Source organism: Pogona vitticeps, chromosome 3 (assembly GCF_051106095.1).
Source record: "Pogona vitticeps strain Pit_001003342236 chromosome 3, PviZW2.1, whole genome shotgun sequence".
NCBI classification, from domain to species: domain Eukaryota; kingdom Metazoa; phylum Chordata; class Lepidosauria; order Squamata; family Agamidae; genus Pogona; species Pogona vitticeps.
In genome coordinates, this window is record NC_135785.1 from 63,475,901 (window position 1) to 63,498,497 (window position 22,597).

Here is a 22,597-nt window from a genome sequence, read left to right on the forward strand (position 1 = left end):
CCTTTTGGATAAGAATGATTCAATGAAGTTACACCTCAGAAGTTACACGAGGAGGCCTGATGTTATTTTATTGGCATAACAAGTAATAGTTTTCTATTTACTTTCAAATGAGTGATTTTTCCCCCAAACAGAACAATTTTGAAGAGGTTTTGACAAGATTTTCAAAGTTGCACACAGTTCCTTTATCAGTTCTGACAAGTAACTTTTCAACACTGCAGTGATTAAGGGCAACGGGTTATCTTCCCAACACGGCAGTAAAGGGAGAGGAACGTGTTAATTTTGGGCTGCCTGTATCTTGAGTCCAGCATCGGAGGCGACTGTGTCCCTCTGTCTTCCTGGGAAACACCGTCGGGAACAACAAGCTCGCGCCGGGGTGGGGATCCCCGAGGCCGCCTGCGGGAAAAAGAGGCGGCAGCGAGACGAGATCGATAGGCGCACCAGCTGCCGGCTCCGCTCACTCGCCTCCGTGCTCCTGACAGAGCGGCAGTCCGCGGGGCTCTGGCCGCACTGCGCCGAACTTCGCCGCCGCGCCCCGGCGGGGAGAGCGGGGGCAGCCGCCGGCAGGTGAGCCAAAGGCGGCCCCCCCTCCACCGAGGCGCCCGCCTCCCCCCCGCCGCCGCTGTCCGTGGGCGCTCCCGGCGGCCCAGGCTTCGCCGCGGCCGGCGTCCAGTGAGGGCGGCAGCGGCGGCCGGCTCTTCGCCGTGTCTCCCGCTCGGGAGGCGAGAGGAGCCGCCGCCGAGAGGGTGAAGAAGGCGCAGCCGGTGTGCCTCCAGTCCCGCCTGAGGCCCCCGAGGGGACCCGGCCGAAGCGGGGGCGTGGAGAGAGAGAGAGAGAGACTAAGGAAGGGCGCCGCAAGGGCATTTTGCCGGAGAAGCCCCCACCCCCAGCAGCGGCACGGTGACCTTCGGTCCGCCGCCAGAGACCGCCGGGCGCAGCAAGATAAGCGCCTCTCCAAAAGAGGTGGAAGGCGGGGGTGGGGGGGGAGAGAGAGAGAAGAGGGAGAAGTGTTTTCTTCGCGCTTCGTGGCTGACTCGCCTCTGGTGCCCACGGGCTGCGGGGAAGGCAAGCCCGGGAAGAGGCTTGACACAAGCCGCGGCGCAATAACGCTACTAAGACGTTTTGAAGCCAAGCCGCGCAAGTCGCTCTCCAAGCCCGCGAGGTCCGGCAGGGCTTTGGTTGCAGCAACCTGCCCGGGCCGCGGGAACCCCAGCGGGCTCGGCGCGCCTTCCTGTCCCCGGACCGAGAGCCCCCTTCAGACGGTCGGGGGAATGGCGGGCCCTTCCTCGGCTTCCCATTGGCTGCCGGGCGCTTGACGTCCGGGCGGCGGGGAGGCGTCCTGGGCGCAGGAGCCCGTCGGAGGACGCTCACAAACATGCTGAAGCCCCGGAGCAAGTGGCGGCGTTTGCAGCAGCTGCGGAGAGTCGGCGGCGCTCCCAAGGAGGCAGACCCGCTTCGCCTTCATGCCTCCAGCCTGGATGCCCTAACTTGACCCTTCTCGCCTCTGAACAGCCATGGGAGATGGGTTGTTCTCCCTGGATGACAGCCCTCACAACGGATCCAACTCCACCTCTCAGCCTGGCTCCAGCAGCAGCAGCAGCAGCAGCAGCAACGCTTCCCTCGGTTCTTACCCTCCTGGTTCCAGGCCCCTCAACCCCGAGGAGATTTCTCAGCAGTGGATGGTGGGCATGAGCATGCTGATGTCGCTGATGGTGACGTTCATTGTGGTGGGCAACGGGCTGGTCATCGCGGCCATCAGCCGGACGCAGCGGCTGCAGACTCTCACCAACGTCTTCATCACTTCCCTTGCTTGCGCTGACTTGGTCATGGGATCTGTGGTGGTGCCCTTTGGCGCCACGCTGGTGGTGCGGGACTCGTGGTTGTGGGGCTCGTTCTTGTGTGAGTGCTGGACCTCAGTGGATGTTCTTTGCGTGACAGCCAGCATTGAGACCCTCTGCGTCATCGCAATTGACCGTTACCTGGCCATCACCTCACCCTTCCGCTACCAGAGCCTCATGACTAAGAAACGGGCCAAGATCATTGTCTGCATTGTCTGGGCCATTTCGGCATTGGTGTCGTTCTTGCCCATTATGATGCATTGGTGGAGGGACCAAGACCCTGAGGCTGAGCAGTGTTATGATAACCCCAGCTGCTGTGACTTTGTCACCAATAGAGCCTATGCCATTGCTTCCTCCATCATCTCCTTCTACATCCCCCTATTTGTTATGATTTTTGTCTATATCAGGGTCTATAGAGAAGCCAAGGAACAAATGAAGAAAATCGACAAGTGTGAAGGCAGGTTCTACAACAGTCACCAGCAGCCACCTCAGCCAGTCCACCAGCATCTGCCTATTTTGGGCAACGGCCAAGCTACTAGGAGGAAAACTTCTCGTATTCTTGCAATAAGGGAACAGAAGGCCCTCAAGACGTTGGGCATCATCATGGGGGTCTTCACTCTCTGTTGGTTACCATTTTTCCTGGTCAATGTGGTCAAAGTCTTTAACAGAGGGCTGGTGCCAGACCAACTCTTTGTCTTCTTCAACTGGTTGGGCTATGCCAACTCTGCCTTCAATCCTATCATCTACTGCAGGAGCCCTGATTTCCGTAAGGCCTTCAAGAGGATGCTGTGCTGCCCCAGGAAAGCGGACCGGAGGCTGCATGCCAGTACTGGGGAGCTCTCTCGGTATCCTGGGGGTTTCATCAGTACTCTAGGAAGTACTGGTCCGTGCACCCTAGGAGGGACATGGTCTGAGTACAATGGTGGTCCACAGGATGGAAGTGACTCCAGTTTAGAAGAAAGGAACAGTAAAACCTCCTATTCAGAATCTAAGGTATAAGATCAGTTGGTGGAAAGGATTAAGGCAATAGGAAGGTCATATAGAATCTTATAGATGGAAAAAAAGGAGCCAGCAAAATAGACCAGGGTTAGTGGAAGGTGAGAGAAATAAACTCACTGGGAAGCTGGCTAAGGTACAAAACACCAGACGGACTTGCCTTCCTGAGGAGATGATTGTATTTACTCAAGTTGAAAAGCAGGTGAACTTGTGCGCAGCAGCAGCAGCTAGCCTCTTCTGACTCATCCAAAACTGAAGCAAACAGAGAGCAACTGACCATTGAACAAAGGAGATTAACACTCCAAACCCCCCCCTTCCCACCGTTTGGGTTCTAAGTATTTGGGGAGAGGGGGAGATAGGTGATGGTGTGGCAGGAAAAGGAGGAATAAATTTGAAGGAGTTTCTAAAAAGAAGTGTTTTAAGAAGAGCTGTGCTTGTAGCAGGCACTTGAAAGCTGAAATTGAAAGAAAAGTAACAAGGGTGGGTGTTCCTCAGCAGATACAGAAAGAAGCCACCCAAATCCTTGATGGTTTGATTTCAGAGCTTAGAGACAAGGTTCTTTTGTTTTTTGTTTCCTAAAACTAAGGCCAGGAGCATCAGTAGCACACAAAATAGTCCTGGTTGTTTTTTAAAACCTATTATTATTGCTTCGAAAATAAGTGCTGATCACCCATATAAATCCACAAATCAGTCCAGATTTCTGGCACTCAGCACCTTCACACACCCATGCCAAAAGTCTCTTGATTAGAAAAAGCCATCGGAAAAATGTTCTGATAAGTTTAACGATGCCGCCTGATCCTCTTCTTATTTAGTCAGGAGTGAGTTGGATGGAACTTACTTGCAAGTAAGCGCGCATTAGCTTGTAGCCTTAAATCACACAATGGCCACATTCTACTTAGCATGTAAGAGGAAAGGGGAAATTATAATAATATAATACATTGACAAGAAAGTGTTTTGATCAGGTCTCTTCTGTTGTCAATCTAGCAATTCCGTTGACTGGAGAGGAGCCTCTCTCTCTTTTTTTTTTCTTGTCCTATAAGATAACAGCAGTCAGGCTACAAAATGTCTACCTCAAGCTGTGCATATTGTACAGGGAAAATGTGTTTATATTAAACAGCTTATTTATGTATTGTTAGTTAGGGTTTTGTTTTGTTTTGAATAGAGGCAAAAGCACCCATCCTCTGTAGACAGTCTGTTCACATTGAAAGCTGAGAGGGGAGATTGATTTAGGGAGCACCAGGGATATTACTGCACATTTAAAAAGAGTGAGAGAGGTTGTGGTTTTTGTTTAGTTTTGTTTTTCCTTTTGCACAGTGTTAACGAAGTATGTTGTGTGGTTGGTCTGTTTCTTTCTCTCTCTCTCTCTCTCTCCCTCCCTCCCTCCCTCCCTCCCTCACATCCAATGCGTCTACACATCCACTGGAAAATGAAAAGGAGATTCTAAAAGCATCGGAGCCCCTAGTCTGATTTCTGTTAATGCTCCTGTGTTCCCATTTTATATTCTTTTATTTTAAAAGCATTATATATTATGTGACGGAGGTACTGTAAGTGTATTCATACATAAATGAGTCTGTTCTAAGAATTTTTATTAGTTATTTTTATACAGTATATATACCCAGGAGAGTATGTCAACCTGTTGTGACTTCAGCACTTCATTGTCATTCCCCATTTCCCTTTCTGTGTATGTGTATACACACGTACACAAGTGTGTGTATGTATGTGTGAGTGTCTATGCATTTTATAAAGTATTTATATATTCTGGGTGCAGTTTACTACTGTATGTCATCGGTCTATGTGCAATAAAAAAAACCACTGCAGCACAAGCAGGTCTATTTCCAGTGTGTCTCTGTAGGTAGTACAGAAACAATATCCAGTCCTGATGTGAAAAGCAGAGTGTGTTTTGCTGAAAATGTGGATCCTGTTACCAATATCGTTCAACTTAATGGCTTTTCCTGACACAGTTTATCTTTTTTTAAAATATGCTTGCTGTACCAAATAAGGTAGAACGAAGACTGCTGACTTACCCTGAAATTTCAGAGTCAAAGGCAAGCTGTTTCCAGTTTGGCTATAAATACATCCGTTACTTTTTGGTCATGAATGCCACTTGCCCTCTCTTTAGCTCTCCTTTTGATAGCAGGGCCGCTAGACCAGGTGGCGGAGACCTAATAGCGAAAGTGACAAGAGTTATATTTGGGTTCATTTGCAGACTAACCATTATGAATGTCCATCATGCATGCGGATCGCAGGAGCCATAAATCCCTGGCCCACAATTCAGCTCCTTGAAATCTCTGTTGTAGTAGTTGTGTTATTTGAGATTCTAGAATAAGAGATTCTGCAGAATTGCTGGCTTTGTTTTTCTAACCACTTCAATGGATTTTAGAGGAAAAGTTTAATTCTCTTGCATGAAGAAATGCCTTTGTAAAAAGTAAAAAATGATGTCAAGTACTGTGTTACTTTGGAGCATTTTGGTCAGAAGGGAACAATCCAGCCTAAGTAGCATGGAGATTCTTAATACTGTATATTTCTCAGGGAATGTTGGCAGTTTTTTCCCCTAAGTTGATGATAACTATATAGAATTGTTTATATTATCTCATGATGATATGAAATAATTAGAGGGGAATATCCATTGTAATCAGAATGTCAGACTACAGTGTGTGTAGAATACATCAATAGTTGCATGTGAGTTTAATTATTGGATTCACCTTGATTTCAGTAAATCCACATCTCAGTTACTTCAGTTCCCAGTTTGTGAGATTTTCTCAGATTGTGTTGTCACTTTTCTTATTGCAAGACTTCTGTGCCGTTAACAAGCAGAAATTCAAAAGTTGCAGCTTTCTTCCCAGTTAGGAACCACTCCATTTGGTGATAAAGAAAAATGGCCTTAAGGTGTACTTTTTAAAAAACACACTAAATGATGTTATATTTTATAAGCTATTTTTGAATGGTGGGGGAAGGCCTACGTTTCTCAAATAATAAATAAATAAATAAATAAATTTCTGCCTGTAACACTACCATTAAAGAAAAACCCTTTATAAGGTGGGTGTAAGGGAGATAACAACAGTATTATCAGCTAAATGTGATCTTTAATCTGTGACTGATGCATCTGAGCTATGGATGATCAATACTGAATGCAAAGAGATGGAGAAGATGCCTTTGAAGCACCTCTTTGTCATTTCTGTCATTGTTAATTAGGATTTACAATAGGCTAACCCTGTTGCAATGAAAGGATTAGCTGTTCCTTTTAACCACCTATTCTTTTGGTTAGGATTTAAGTGAGGTTCTTGGTCAAATAGGTGGTCTTCCAAATGGTTAATACTGTGGATCAAAAGTGAGTGGTGCAGTGTGTTAATTAAAAACATTACTACAGAGTGCTTAGAGAGCATGCTTTGATCAGAGGAAAATATGATTTCCAGTTGCTATGGTGGTGGTGTTCCTTATTTGTCATAAATGATACTATAATTCTGTTTGCAATTTGTTGAATTTCTATCTAAGAAGCCCTACATTGCTCCCTTATTAGTAAATAAAAGTGGCACACTGTACTAAATGTTATTAAGGAGTGATTAATATGTAGGCAGCACTGTTTGGTGGGAGTTAGTCTGTTTCCTAGATATAGCCATGTGTGCTATCACCAGCTCTCTTCGGTTTAATACTGAAATGTTCATATAGAGGAACGATGAAAGTATGTAAGCAGATTGTAGTGGTATCTTCTGAGGCCTAGCAAAACATAATGAACTACTACGTGCCAGTACTGTATATCGTAGGTAAATTCATGAATACCTTTGTTCTCACAGATTTAGAGCTGCTATACCTCATGTGTGCTGCAGCCCACATTCTGAGAGCAGCAATCCACATGGTAAGGTGTTCTAATTTAAACATTATGGCCATCTCTTGCCTTTAACAGACTGTTTCATGTGTGCAAAGTGAGCCAACCCTCAAGCAGGCTGACTGATGGTTCTGACATAATGCCATGGGCAGAGCCTCATGTGTACCTAAGCTTAGCCCAGGAATTTGTCTTCAGTGCCAGGACCCAGGCTGGAATCACACGTACGGTTCATGCACCAAAGTCTATAAAGTTTTTGTAACTGTATAACACTCCTCGTACAGGTGCAAGTCAAAAAGCGTTCTGCAGTTGCTCTCATAGATACCACATCAGCACACTGCCTGTGGAAGAATCCTTTTTGCTGACATGTCTATGGATTGTTATTGATAATGACTGAAATTATACTATTCTTTTATATACTTGTGGGCATGATAAGAAGCATATCCCTCCCCCCTTTCTTTTTCTCCCTCTCCCTCACACACACATGTATGTATGCATGCATGCATGACTTTTGTGCATTAATTAATGCATAGCCTCAGCATGTGCTGGCCACTTCATCCGCTAAGGCCTAGATTGAAAGAAATTAGTGTGCATGGACAAACACACATAGTTAACTTGGAAAAAAATACTTTTTGGATTAAGTTCCCAAAATGTCCAAGATGGACATGCTGACTGGGGCATTCTGGGAGTTGCAGTGCAAAAAAGTCATATTTCAAGCTCTGTATGTAACTGTCATTGCCTCCACTGGCGGTCTATCAGATATCATAGGATGCTATTCTCGGGGGCTTCTGATCTTCTGAAAGGCAAGGGTTTCAGAAGCAAGAAGCTGAAAAGCTGCCATCCATAATTGGAAGCAACTTCATAATATTTCTTAATCCAAATCTATGAGGTTTTTGAAATAAATAATTTTCTAACAGCTGCGTGAAAATAGTGGTGAATAGTCTGCTCTGCAAATCTTGATGCACAGTTGTTCTGTAGTCATGGCCTGTATATCCCTATAGCTGTCAGCTGTAGTTTGGTGCAAAAGAAAGTATGAATAAAAGAAGTTGGAAATAAATTGATTTTGAAAACAGAACTGAGTAGAGGTCACAGTCCTTCCACAGGACATGGGGGGGCGGTTAGAGAGTCTATTCCTGCTTGCCTCAGACTTTCTTCATTGCAGCAAAACTAGCAGAAGAAATAGGCAGTCAGAAATCTTTGTTGATCTCTTGCTAATCACCCAAATCTTTTGTATGCAAAGCATGTCCCCTCCTCATGAGCTGCAGTCCCCTCTGTGTCAGGATGGTTTATATCATGGCCTTCTTGACGCAAGAGATTTTCACGTGCAGGGAATTTTTGGCATGGAAATGTTTTCAAATAAGCAATTCCCCGCGTTTATTTTGAAGCTAGTGCTGACCTATTCTGTATGGATTGGCTCTTAGCTTACTAATGGAAATGCTGAGCACTGAAGGTTCTACAGAGAATGGATCTCAGTAATCCACGTGGTCTTTTGTCCCTACATCTCTGTCATTCTGTTTATCTCCTTCTCCTTTTCAAAGCACCTCAGAGGAGATGCTTAATTATCACACAATCCTTCAGTTCGGAAATGAAGCTCTTTTCAAAATCTGTTTAACATTTATAGCCCCTGTCATCACCCTGCACACATAGTTAATACTTAAGCCCACATATGGGGGTGGGGACCAGGCATTTTTAAAAAATGGGTTCTCGTTTTCCTGCAAGACCAGATTGCAAACTGAATTGGAGGATGTAGATGCTTTGTGAATTCATTTGCAGTTAGGGTGACATTGTGCATCTTTCTCCTGATTTATATGTCTGCAGATCCCCTAATATGAGACAAAACACCAAGGTGAAGCTAGGTCAGTTGTCAAAATATGTACTCTGCAGTCTTATGTAGTGATGGAGAATTGTTTGAATAGTCAGATTCTAATTTTGTCTTCCGTTCCCCTGAATCTAAATCCAGGGAAGATAAAAATTTGGCTCCCAAAGGCTAATGTACATAAATATTGAAACTGTCAGGAAAAGTTAGCTAAGTAATCGTTTGGATGTCAATCAAGCAATCAATTAATAGTTCAACTGTAGGCATATCTACTCAGAAGTAGGCCACGTTAAGTTGGATAGGATTCTTGTAAGCAAGCATAGGAATCCAGGCCTGAAAATATGTATATAAAACAGAAGTTGCAAAGAAAGAAAAACTCTTAAAATAAAATGATAAAGATGGTGCCTGCCATGCATTAAATTGACACTATCTCTAATACTTTGGAAAAAAAATGCCTAAGTAACGGAATTTTTAAATCTGACTTTTAAAAATATATTGATCAAATACGTACAAGGAGGAACCCTGATAAATATAATGTTGCTGGCCTGGTGATGAACAGCACAGAAGCAGAGCTTGAACTGAGTGTTTCTGGGACAGTACCACCTCCAAAAGTTTCCACATGACCCTGCCAGCATGGCTACTGTTGGACAAACCTTTTCAAGCAGTCCACAGAATCATAAGAGACATGGAGGTTGCACCCATTGGACATTAGACTGAGGTGGGAGAGTTATGGTCAGATTTAACCCCACTTCCTGCTTCTACGTTTTGAATAGACAGTTGTTTAATTTTCAAGCTGGAGAGCTGAACTAATGGGACCAGTGTGCATGTGGGGTTCCCAACTCAGGAAAATCTGCTCTTTTTGAACACTAACAGATTTATTAACATTTGGAGAACCAACAATCACTTCTACTGGTTCGAAAAAACTAATATCGGGCAACTGTCCATACTGAGGAGGGGGCAACAATTCTGTCTTTGAACTAACAGGATTTATTGAGGGGCTGGTCCAAACCATTTACGATCGGTGGGCTTCCTCATAGGTGTACTCTGAATCGCACAGATGGTCCCACAATGTGGGTGTCTGGCCCAATCGCCTTCCGGTGGTGGGTTGTTGAAAGAACAGTCTGGCCAGATCACCTTCTTCCAGCGACCTTGTCCTCACGGATATACCACTACTGTCCATTCTAGGGAATCCGCTTGTGTCTCCTTTTCTTTGGAGATGTCCGGATTAGGTAACAACCCTCCTCTCTTCAGATTGAGAAAATCTTCTAACAATCCTCTCATTCTATTACATTGTAATTCTTTTTCCCTCTCTCCCCTTTTTCTTCTCTCTCTGATGTTCCCGATATTCTAAATTGTCTCCTCCCACTCTGATCTTTTATCTCTTCCTCCCATACGAGTAAAATTAACTCCTCCTCTCCTTCTCCCTCTTTCTGCTCCACCAAGCAAATCTCAACCTTTTCCTCTTTTTCCTTCAGTTCCCTCCTTGTCTCTTCCTCCACATTCATCCCCTTGTTTTCCAATATCTCTCTCACTCTTACAACTTCATCTCGCGCAGGTGCCTTTGGTGGAGGGGACAGCTCACTCTCAACTTTCTCTTTTTCCTCTATATCTCCTTCACACGGGTTCACAGCTTTACTGAACTCATTGGATGGCCCTGGGCCAGTTGCTGTCTCTCAGCCTGACCTACCTGAGACGGTTGATGTGAAGATAAAAAGAGGAGGAGGAAGAGAGCCACATGTGCTGTCTTGATCTCACTCAAAGAGAGGTGGGATGTAACAAACAAATAAATAAGCTCATCACTGCCTTCTGGATGATGAAAGCAGAAACATATGCCTTACAGAATACCTCAAGCTCTTTTAAAAAACGTATTTTGGTTTATATCCAACTGTACTCTGCCTGTTCAGAGTGGCTATTAGCAAATTTTAACAGTCACTACTGTGTTCACTGAGGCTTTTCCCAGGGTAAGTGCACACAGCATTGCAGCTGTAGTTTTGAAACTATGCTTCAGTCAGGAAGGGAGTTTCAGTTTGTAACTTTTGTCAATTGACAGACATAACCATGCACTGTGTACATATGTTATTGATTTCATTTAGCATATTCGTATTTCATTCTGAGTATTTTGTTTAGCACGTTAGTATTAAAAGAAAACAGTGTAGTGATAAATGTATAGATTCCATCAGACACATGGTCTCCATGTGTGCAGAGGGGAGAAAATAGGAAGACTATTGGCAAGCATTCTATTCTGAAATATTCTCCCAGTACAATGTGTTCTTAAAATCTGGGGGGGGGGGGGAGGGGAGCATATTCAGGGAAGAGTTACAGGGCAGTTGAAAGAGTGGAAGGCAAAGAGTCCAAACATTTGTGATGGATATTTCTTTGAAGCAAACCAGACATGGATTAACAATAGGAGCTGTAGTCAGAGAGACCGAGAGAGAGAGAGATCGAGCACAAATATCATACACGTTTGAGCAGAAAGATTTGGGTAACCAGAGAAGAGAAGGAACAAAGACATGAATCATGGCCTATAACCACAGCAGCCCAGACAAGATGACCTTAATAGGTCATCCTGTCCACTTTGCTCCATTAAGAAGGACTGATAATGTACAAAGCATTTTAAATAGATATTTGTCTAGCCTTAGATAAAGAAATAGAATGATCAGGACTGTGCCTATATATTATGATTTCGGTCTCTTGGCCAACTGGGTGGATAGTTAGCAGTCACCTCCTGATGTCCAGAGAAACCTGCACTCCAACTTTCTATTTCAGCCCAATATCTCTGTGCCTGCACTCACTGGCTATCCTATTTATAGCAGTCTTAGGATCCCTTCAAAACATGATTATCATGTGCCTTCTCTTCTGAGTTCTAATTACGCCCACTTCCTTTGAAACTTTCTCATGAGAACCTGCATTTAAAAAACAAACACAAATAAAAACAAAACAGGAACCCTATTCATCTATTACTTGTGTGAATAGGGAAATACCTTTTTCTCCCTTGCCCTGCTTTGGACAGTATCCTGCTTTCCATTAAAAAAAAAAGATACACAAATCATGGTGAAGCAGCAGTGAGGCTTTGGCTTTAACCTTGCCCCAAAGTCACACTAACCCCTACTGTTACTGACACTGTGTTGTGCACAATTTCTGAAGCAGAGAGACTCCTGTGCTCATGGACATTCCTCAATATTAAATTGGGCTGGAACCTCCACAAGTACTGTGTAGGAGTTCCACCCCCCCTCTAATCTCAGAAGTTATACTCAGCACAGTGATAGAGACAGGTCACCACCACCACCACAACCTGCAGAGCTGGGACTGCAGAGCTGGAAGGGACCCTATGGATCATCAAGCCCAACCCCTGTCAAGGAGACACAGTGGGGAATTGAACTTCCAACCTCTGGCTTCACAGCCAGAGACCTAACCCACTGAGCTATCCAGCAGTATTTAAAGGATGGGGTTGCTAGGTAAATAACATCACATTCCCTAAGATTTCAGGGCTGAATCTGTGACTGGAGTGGCCCTTTGTGATGTCACAGAGGTAGACAGGGAAGAGTTGGGAGAGGATTTGTGCTGCTGAATCTTGTGCAACAAGAAGACTCATGAACTGCAATGCTGGTGCTCACTTCTTTGCAGCACTCCAAATAGTGTAATGGGCCCATCAATGGCATACCAAAAAAGCCAGGAGCAAGGACTGGGAAGAGAGCCAGTTGGTACCTGTGTACAGGCCTATCATGCCATTTAAAGTGAAGTGCAGAGAAGAGCACAAGCATGCCAACTCATGAGCTTACTTGTTGGCAGAAGTCTCTGTAGCAACAGCACAGTTGGGGGAAATCTCCCAAAATGTTCATGCTGAACTAGAGAGCCCGATACCAACAGAAATGGGTGAAAAAAGCTGTCCAAAATCTAAAAATAATCTGTGTCCTTCTCTAATACAACTCACCCTGAGATTTGTTTTCATTTCTGACGGCTAAGGGAACAGCAATTCCCTTAGACATCAGCTCACACCTGAGATCTGGAATCTCTAGATAGGGGTAAGAGGGCATTTCTACCTTGTCATCATCTGGAACAAATCAACTAGTGAGTCTGATACTTCTGAATAAACATCACTGCTAGTATTTTCTGTTTTGTTTTCCCTGTTGTTTATTTTTGTAGAAATATACAAGTACAGAAAGAAGAAAGGTGGGCACCTAGGATGGGTGAATCATAACCCCAATATTTCAAAAATTTGAAGACTATTCCAAGTCATTGTATTGTTGCAAAAGCTTCCATATTAAGAAAATATTTCTTATAGATCACTCCATACAATATAATAATATTATAGTTTGTTTCATGCTAATTGTTTGAAGTCAGAATACTAATGTCATTTTGATGTCAGTCACCAGTAGTATATAGCCCCTGCCATTGTTCTGTAGTGATTTGCTCTCACTAGGTAATTCTACAGAACTTATTAATATTAGCATTTATCAGTCACCATTGGAATGGATCTTCATAACAATGGATTGACTTGTCACTGCAATGATATACTACTTCTATCTTATTATTATTTATTTAATTTATATGCCGCCCACACTACCCAAAGGTCTCTGGGCGGCTTACAGCATTTAAAATACAATAAAGATATGTAACAATTAAAATACAATTAAAATATATATAAAATTGCCATCGGACCCACAGCTAATATTATTTCAGTTAAAAGCCTTATGGAACAGGAAGGTTTTGACCTGGCGCCGAAATGTCATCAGTGTCGGCGCCAGACGAATCTCAGTCGGGAGGGCATTCCATAGTCTGGGGGCAGCTGCCGAAAAGGCCCTTCGTCTACAAGCCGTCCCTCTTACCTCCTTGAGGGACGGCTCTTTCAAAAGGGCCCCCTGGCTAGATCTTAACTGCCGAGTAGGCTCATATGGAAGGAGGCGGTCCTTCGGGTATCCAGGGCCCAAGCCGTTTAGGGCTTTATATGTCAAAACAAGCACTTTGAATTGGGCCCGGGCAGCAACTGGTAGCCAATGTAACTTATACAGAATCGGCTTGATATGTTCCCTGGCGGCCACACCACTCACCAGCCGCGCTGCTCGATTCTGGACCAGTTGCAGTCGCCGGACCGTCTTCAAAGGCAGCCCCACGTAAAGTGCATTGCAGTAACCTATACGGGATGTTACCAGTGCATGTGTAACTGTCATGAGACTCCGCTCGTCCAGATAGGGCCGTAGCTGGTATAGTTTCCGCAGCTGGAGGAAGGCGCCCCTGGCCACCGAGTCCACCTGGGCTTCCAGTGTTAGACTGGGGTCCAGGAGCACCCCCAAGCTGCGGACCCTGTCCCTTATGGAGATGGCCCTCCAGCCTGTCTGGCGAAGCACCCACTAACAGCACTTCCGTCTTGTCTGGATTGAGTTTCAATTTATTGACCCTCATCCAGTCCATTATCAGGTCCAGACACGAGTTCAGCACAGAAACCGCCTCACCTGGATTGGTGGAAAACGAGAGGTAGAGCTGAGTGTCGTCAGCATATTGCTGACTCCTCAGCCCAAACCTCCTGATGACCTCTCCCAGTGGTTTCATATAGATGTTAAACAGCATGGGGGACAGTATCGAGCCCTGAGGAACCCCATGACATGAATGCCATGGGGCAGAGCAACTGTCCCCCAGCACCACCCTCTGGACACGGTCAGCTAGGAAGGAGCGGAACCACCGTAAAACAGTGCCCCCAACTCCCAACCCAGCCAGCCTATCCAGAAGGACACCATGGTCGATGGTGTCGAAAGCCGCTGAGAGGTCCAGGAGTATCAACAGGGTCACACTCCCCCTGTCTCTCTCCCCGCAAAGGTCATCATACAGGGCGACCAAGGCAGTCTCTGTACCAAAACCCGGCCTGAAACCCGATTGAAATGGATCCAGAAAATCCGTTTCATCCAGCAGCGCCTGGAGTTGCCCAGCCACTTATAAGAGAAAAACGACGCATAAAGTCAAATTATTTTACAAGGCCAAACAGAACATCTATAATATCGCTAGAAGTGGAATATTATGCTCATGTGTTTTGCCCAGTACACTGTACTTCTCAATGCGTATGATCATTTAGAGGTACGGGGAGTGATGAAAGTCAACTTTCTTCTGTTTAGATAAGAAGCTTTGAAAATGCTTACTTCCAGATGATACTATATAGAGTGAAGTTTCCAGAATATGTCAAAAATAGAGACCACTGAAAAACTAGATGAAAAATGTGCCCTTTTTGGACTTCCATTCATACAGTGTGCGGGGGCAGTACCTGCAAAAGCCATCAGCAAATGGCAAGCACAACTAGCCAAGCCACACACATAGATCTAAAAATGTTGGCACCCTGGTCTTTGTGTTGTCCAGAAAATGCAATCCAATAATTCAATCAGTCATTCATTTCCAGTAGCGCATGTTCTTTTTATTGCTATTTTGGATGCCTCTTTGACTGCGAATGGCAGTGTTTTTGAACACAAAAGCCAGCTTTATTACATCTCCATTCTCTCTTTAAGCCTAATCAGAAGCTTGAATTTTATTAATATCTTCTAAGGAGGTCCTGGGTAAACTAGCTTTGTTCTGCACCTTTCCTTAATTTATTGTAATTTCCTCTCTAGTTGAATGTGTTGGCTTCCTCTCTTGTGCTTGTAATATAACAAATTGCATGGCTAAAAGCCCTGAGCTCACTGTGCAGACACAAACAAATCCTGCACTGAGTATTTTACAGTGGGATCATGGTGGATTCCTAATTTGGCTCTAACACAAATTACAGACCCACTGAGTGGCACTAAAAATGCATACTTCTGCTAACACAGATTCACAGACATGACAGGAAAGGAATTTGTGTGTAATTCTAAACTGGCCAACACACAGTGCTCTTATTTGATTCTCAAATTCAAGGTTTCCTGCCATGATGCTACACCAAGTAAAATATATTGAGGTTAAAAACACCCAATTATTGTCTTCTGTTGGAGAACTTGGTGCCTTTGCCGGATGGGTCTGGTTGACTATACCTTGCTCCTCTCCAGATGGTTCCTATCTCCAAAATACTGAGACAACTTCATTCAGAACCATCCAAAATAGAAATCCAGTAGGCAATGGTTAAAATAACTCAGACTCTTGTTTGTTGGCTTGTGATAGGTGATGGGTTGGGATGTAATTATCATTTGACTAGCAGCCAGCTTTGTACTAATCAGAAAGGAGAAGACATGTTATGCTAGAAAGATTAGATAGCTAAAAATAGTTCTCCAGCAGCCCCACCAGCAAGTGAAATACAGTTCATTCACACAGACACAGACATACAGACATTCATACAGAGAGAGAGAGAGAGAGAACCTCAGTTGCACTATAGGTTCAATGAAACTCTCCTTCCTAAATATACTGTATATAAAAAAACATAGTAACGTGAGCTGCCCCAATGGGGCTAAGCACCTTCTCCCGACCGAATGAGGCTTAGCATGCCTCACTGCTTGGCATTCACTGGCTGCCAAAATCTCAAAGGGCTAAGGAGGAAGTAAGTGCACTTGCTTTTGTTCAAATAATCATGTGGCTCTTTTAAGATCAACTGTGCGGTTGTTATGATTGCCTTATACAAGAAATCCGTATGGTTCTGTTCAAAACAGATGACCTCGGTCTATCCCTCCAAAAGAAACAGTCGCTGTAACAACAGCAGAGTTGCTTGCTTAATTTAATAACCCTTGGTACCCAGCAAAGCCAGAGTGTGAGAACTGAAAGATGGAGGAGGGGAGGATCTTACCACTTTGATCCTAGCAGCTGCCAAGGCCAGAGGATATTCCACCAAGTAAACAAAAGTAACATAACAAGAACTAGAAATGAGATTCTGTACATTTGCCTGGCTATGACAATTATTGCCCTCCAGAGTCTAAAATCTTTGTGAGGATTGAAACAGACGTTAGGTGGAAGACCCATGACTGGGTTGCCTAACATGGTTTCCTCCCACCTGTCCCTTAGAAACAGTCACAGGAGGTTCTGGCTAACCAGAACACTGGAGAAAAAAAATGCTAACCTTGCATCCATACTGTTGTCTGGACCTAAACAGGGCCGTGCAATTTTCCTGCCTGAAGCAGAGCACAAAATGGTATCCCAAAGTCAATATGTACAATATTCTAGCCTAGCTGAGTTTTTTGGTGCATCCAGCAGAAAAACGGTACAAATACTACCTTACTGTCTGGAATTAAAAGTACAATTATAATAAATCAAATAAGTAACTATTTCGGGTCCGTTTGTAACACCACAAATTTGTTGTCTACGGAGGCTGTCTCACTCTACCTTACCAAAGGTAAGGTATGCCATGTCTCTACTTCTAACCACCTTTGAAATTCTAAAATTCATGCAAGAGACAAGAATCTACATCTTTTTCACAGGGCAAACAAGAAGGAGTTTATAGCAGCTTCACAACAGACTATAGATCCAAAAAGCAGCTTACAGGAATGGTTTGTCCTGCTTTTCCCATTGCTCCTCCATTCCCCATGGCTGGTTTTAAATTTTTTTAAAAAAAAAAACATGCTGGAAGATATAATCATGGAGTTACTAGTCACATCTGCTTGGATAAGCCTTCTGTAAACAGATGAAATGAGGGAGTGTTTAGTAAACAAGAAGTATGTAAGAGGAAGAGAAAATGAAGCAATTGTTTCAGAAGAGTTTAGGAAGTTTAAAACGGCACCAGTTCCCTTTTTTGTTGCGTTTTGGCATGTTACTGTATAATACTGTACAGGCAACAGTAGAAACTGGCATAGTGAAAGCATGTTCAACATTTATGTAAGTCTAGGAAGCGCAATTGCATTGTCATAGGTGGAAATTTTATTATTTAAAAAGATGGACAGGTGTTATTTGTCTGTAGTCATCAGGGTAGGGACCAGGAATGTCAGTTCATTTTCTAAGTGATATTTGGACAAAGTATTCACAAATGTTGAGCTGCCATGCTCTGCCCCATGCCTTCACCCTCCGATTGTTCATGGCATGATACAACTAAAACCACCACCACAACAATGAAGTAAAACAATTCCTTGTGGGGGGGGGAGGAAGAATTCAATACAATGAAAATACCAAGCATCACCAATAATCATGACAAAATGAAAGAGTTTAAAGAGCCATTTATAGCACTGCAGAGAAAGGCCAAATCTAGCCCCTTAAATGAGGGACCTCCATCATCAACGTGCTGATACAGAAAAAGAACTGTCACAATAATACTCAACAACCTCAAAACTCAAGATGATGAAACATCTCAAGACCTCTGATGAAAATGGTAATGGAAAGAATAGATTTCTCCTATATCCTTCACCCTTTGACCAAACTCTGGGAGGCAGTGGAAGACAGGAGGGCCTGGCGTGCTCTGGTCCATGGGATCACGAAAAGTCAGACACGACTTAACAATTAAACAACAACAAATGTTTGATGGTTTTTCAAATAAATACAAACACTTTGAATGAAGCTCAGAAACAAATTGAAAATCAGTGAAACTGAAGTGTTTTGGGGAGAATATAGTTTGATTTAGTAAAACCAGAAGCATGTAGTACTTCAAGAATGCAAGAAAAAAATGCATATCTGTTGTACAGCAATTGACATTTACTATTTGAAGTTGTCAACTGTAGGTGGATTCTCTAGAAACCGGTTTAAATAAGAGCCACTTCAATACAATGTTTTTCCTACACACATATAAGCTCCATGGAAAAAACACGTACCTCTTCATTGACAATGTGGTGAAAATGTTTATTTAAGTAGAAGACCTGGGTCAGGAAGCCATTGTACAAAGCTTCCTGACTCAGGTACTTCTTGCAGAAAAAACATTTGCATCTCATTTCCCAAATGACCATGTACTTGTTTTCTGTATGGCAGCTCTCTCTCTCTCTCTCTCTCTCTCTCTCTCTCTCTCTCTGTGTGTGTGTGTGTGTGTGTGTGAGAGAGAGAGAGAGAGAGAGAGAGAGAGAGAGAGAGAGAGAGATGTCGTTGCTTTAAAGAAACTGGAACATGTGTTTCTCCCATCCTCCCCACAATAATTCTTTGCAATTGTTCTATGGGTTGTGTAAATAAGTATTATGTCTCTATTAATAAGCAAATGTCTTGATTTTGCAAATGCAGTTTCCTTTCAACAATTTCTTCCAGTCTTTATATGACCGCACCCATTCTTTGCAACCTCACACTTCGCCCACACTAACCTCCATATGAAATATGTACCACAGAGTATAAAATGCACTGTTAGAAGCAAGCTGTAAATAAAGGCTTGCTTTTCCAGTGTCCTCTGTTATTATTCCCATTAAAATCAAAGTAGGCTAGAATCCTTTAAACCCATCAACACATCAAACATCTCACCAAAGTGTTTTACAGCAGTAGAAGGATGAGGTCAATACCCAATCACAAGATTGCTTTTATTATATTGCCAGTATCATAGTCCTATATATTAAGCAGATCATGCTATCCATGCTGAGCCTAGTTAAGATGGCTTGGATGACTGAGTTAACCTTTCTGCCGGAGGGCATCGAACCCCTTGCCTTCTAGTGCAATGTCTCCAGTATCCCCTTGTACAGTGTCTCCAGTACTGGTGCATTGTAGACCCCATTTGTTCTGTGCTTCTCTTCTAACGTTGAATGAACCTATGAACTGTGTTAGTAGTTAGTCAGCTCTTAGTTAATTGAAGCTGATTAGTCATAAGCATGGGCCTGAAAATTAGACAGTAACTAGTTACTATTGTGGTGCTGGAGGAGACTCAAGAGTCCCCTGTACTGCAAGGAGATCAAACCTATCCATTCTGAAGGAAATCAACCCTGAGTGCTCACTGGAAGGACAGATCCTGAAGCTGAAGCTCCAATACTTTGGCCATCTCATGAGAAGAGAAGATTCCCTGGAAAAGACCCTGATGTTGGGAAAGTGTGAAGGCAAGAGAAGAAGGGGACAATAGAGGATGAGATGGTTGGACAGTGTCATAGAAGCTACCAGCATGAATTTGACCAAACTCCGGGAGGCAGTGGAAGACAGGAGGGCCTGGCATGCTCTGGTCCTTGGGGTCAAGAAGAGTCAGACATGACTTAATGACTAAACAACAAAGTTACTATCAGTTCTGTGATAACAATTTGATACGGTAATGGAAAAAATATAGGTGGGATCCATCTGCTTACTGAAATTCAGAATGGTCTCATCATTGTCCCAACCCTCTCTGAATTTCTCCTTCAGTTTTTGACATCTTTATATCTTCATTCTTCCCACCACAGTCCATTTTGGGGAAAAGCCACTCCAAATGCCATCAGTGATGATGTAGCCAAATTATACACATGTTACTAATTTCAGAATGTGTGTGTTTTAAAATTCTGGAAGCACCATTCAGTCTAGAATTGATAGAACCCTGTTTATTAATTGCAGTAATGAAGGTCTGCTACAGAAAAAACGTTTCGCTCGACAGAGTACGAGCCATGCTTGAAGTTTATCTTGTTACATAAGCATTCCTAAAGATTCTTCATTGATTTTATTTAAGAGTCTTTAGCAAGAGAGAGCAATCTAGTCTGGGTTGGTTTGGAATTATAGAAGTCATCCCTGCAGCTCTGCTAGTTGTGATCTAGTCAACCACGTTGGTGTTAGATTACTCCATTTGGTCACAATGTGCCCCTCTCTTTATCACTCCCCCCCTCCTGCCTTCTCTTTTGCAATAGTTGCCAGCAGTTGGGAAACAACCTGCTTTTGTTTTCTTGTGAGTGGGCATTAATAGTTGGTTTTTATGTGCATAAAAGTGGGGTTATGGAGTGCCATGTTTCAGCCCCACATTTCTCTTTTTCTCTTTTTAAAAGAAAATAATTTTTGATAAGCAGCATAGTGTTGTGTTGTTTCATCACTGAAGAACCCTAGGTGATCCTTGGGCTCCCTTCATTTCAGAAATACCTTTCCATCATTGCTGCCTTCTGAATCATTGTGCTCTGTAGTCTTCAATGACAGATGTTGAGCAATGTCAAGTTTGCAAAACTGGCAGGCAATAAATATATGTAAAGGTGAAGCTGCACAGCCAGGATATCATCTTCAGCCCTATACCTTATAGTGCTTAAGTGATGCAGTACAAGAGTGGGAAAGTTTTTTTTTAAATAAAAATTAAATAAATAAAACTAAAACTAAAATATCTTTTTCACTTGAAAATAGGATAGACAGTATTGTCTGCAGTCATGGTCAACACCCAGAACATTACACTGAAGCAATTTAGGTGATCGCATAGCAAGAAAACCATGTTTATTTCAGCTAATCCTAATTATTCCAAATAAACAGTAGGCCCCAACATTAGACCAATCTGGGATCGAGTGGTCCCCATTAGGAACAGGTTGGGATGCTCTAACAAGAAAGTCATGTAGCTGATGTTTTTAGAGCGATCCCAACCATTCCAACAGGGGACTACAGAATGGGATAAACTCCCATGTAGCCAGCCTCTGTCAGCTCAGTGCATGCATGAGCCATGTAAAGCATTTCTCTTTACACCAGCATCATAACAAAGCACAGATCTGCCACATAAATTTTCCAGCTAAGAAGTATGAACGGAAAAATACACCAGTTAAATGATTTTCTGGGCAGAAGTAAGTTCTGGAATATCAGTTGTACTTCTGTAATTGTTCTCAGAAATGCAAGGGTAATACTCCATGATAACTGAAAAGTGACTTTTTGTATTTCATTAGAAAACAATGATGAGATTATTGCAGAGCTTAAAGTAACTATTATTATACAATGGGAGTACTATAGGAAACAATGAGACAACATGGTGGCAATTTTTAAAATTTCTCCGGTAAAACTGACCCTTTAAAGAGAAATTCAAATAAATCAATGCCGAGACATTTTGCAACAGGCTTGAATACAATGTGAACATAAAGAGATTCATATTCAGTTAACATTGTGCAGCCCTGTACCTGTCTATTCAGAATCTTCATTGTTTTAAAACCGAGTTTATGCTAGAAAAATGTAGGTTTACACCCTTCAATTAAAATTCAATGCAAAAAAATCTCTGAAGTAAAGTCAGTTTCATGTTGTCGTTTAGTCGTGTCCGACTCTTTGTGACCCCATGGGCCAGAGCACGCCAAGCCCTCCTGTCTTCCACTGCCTCCCAGAGTTGGATCAAATTAATGTTGGTCGCTTCTGTGACACTGTCCAGCCATCTCGTCCTCTGTCGTCCTCTTCTCCTCTTGTCTTCACACTTTCCCAACATCGTCAGTTTCATAGTGCCCCACAAATCAGTCACAGCCTGTGGTTTACTCATTAATGCTTTGTGTTGAGGATTTGAATGCAAGCATCAAAATTGGTTGGGAAATTTGACAAAGATTCCAGAAACTATTAACTGCTCTGAAAGTTTTGGGATGCTTTAGTGTAGTTTGTTATGAACAATTAAAGGGAGTTTCAAAAACTGTTGTTTTAAGGAGAAACCATTTTAAAAGTCCTAATACAAGATCCTCTCATGAGCCTAAATAGTTCATGAAATCCTGACTTTAGTCTACAATGGAGGTGGACATAATATGGTCATTCATCAGCCTTGGCCAGCATATACAATGATGCAAGATAATGGGGGTGGTAGTCTCAAAACATCTGTTCACAAATTCCCCATCTCTAGTTGCCAGGACTTTGTGCCTTCCAGTTGTGTTGGACTACAGCTTTCATTATTTTCATATTGTGGGCTCAAGATGATGGTAACTCTACTCTAGCATATCTGGAGGGCATCTAGTTCAGCACAGCTGGTGTAGAGCAGAGCAGTTGTGAGGATCACATATGCCTGCATCTAGATTTTGGACAGGCCACACCTGCCTCTAAAAAATATACAGCCTTGTCATACTCCTTTCCCAATTTTGGACCAATCAGTAGTTCCATACCCAGTTCTAACTGTTGCTTCCTGTTCCATGTATAGGTTTCTCCAGAGATAGATAAGGTGGTCAGGCACTCCCATTTCTTTAAGTACTTGCCATCGTTTGCTGTGTTTGACACAGTCAAAGGCTTCTGTGTAGTCAATGAAGCAGAAGCAGATGTTTTTCTGGAACTCTGGCTTTCTCCATAATCCAGCACATGTTAGCAATTTGGTGTCTAGTTCCTCTGCCCCTTCGAAATCCAGCTTGTACTTCTGTAAGTTCTCGGTCCACATACTGCTGAAGCCTGCTTTGTAGGATTTTGAACATAACCTTGCTAGCATGT

General features: G+C 43.1%; 1 protein-coding gene across 1 annotated transcript; it reads left to right on the forward strand.

The window, feature by feature from the left end:
* The first annotated feature begins 367 nt into the window (after positions 1-367).
* Positions 368-4,654, forward strand: ADRB1 (adrenoceptor beta 1). The gene has a single exon (XM_020779913.3). The coding sequence runs from the start codon at positions 1,512-1,514 to the stop codon at positions 2,832-2,834; it is 1,323 nt and encodes a 440-aa protein (XP_020635572.3). The 5' UTR covers positions 368-1,511; the 3' UTR covers positions 2,835-4,654.
* Positions 4,655-22,597: the final 17,943 nt, after the last annotated feature.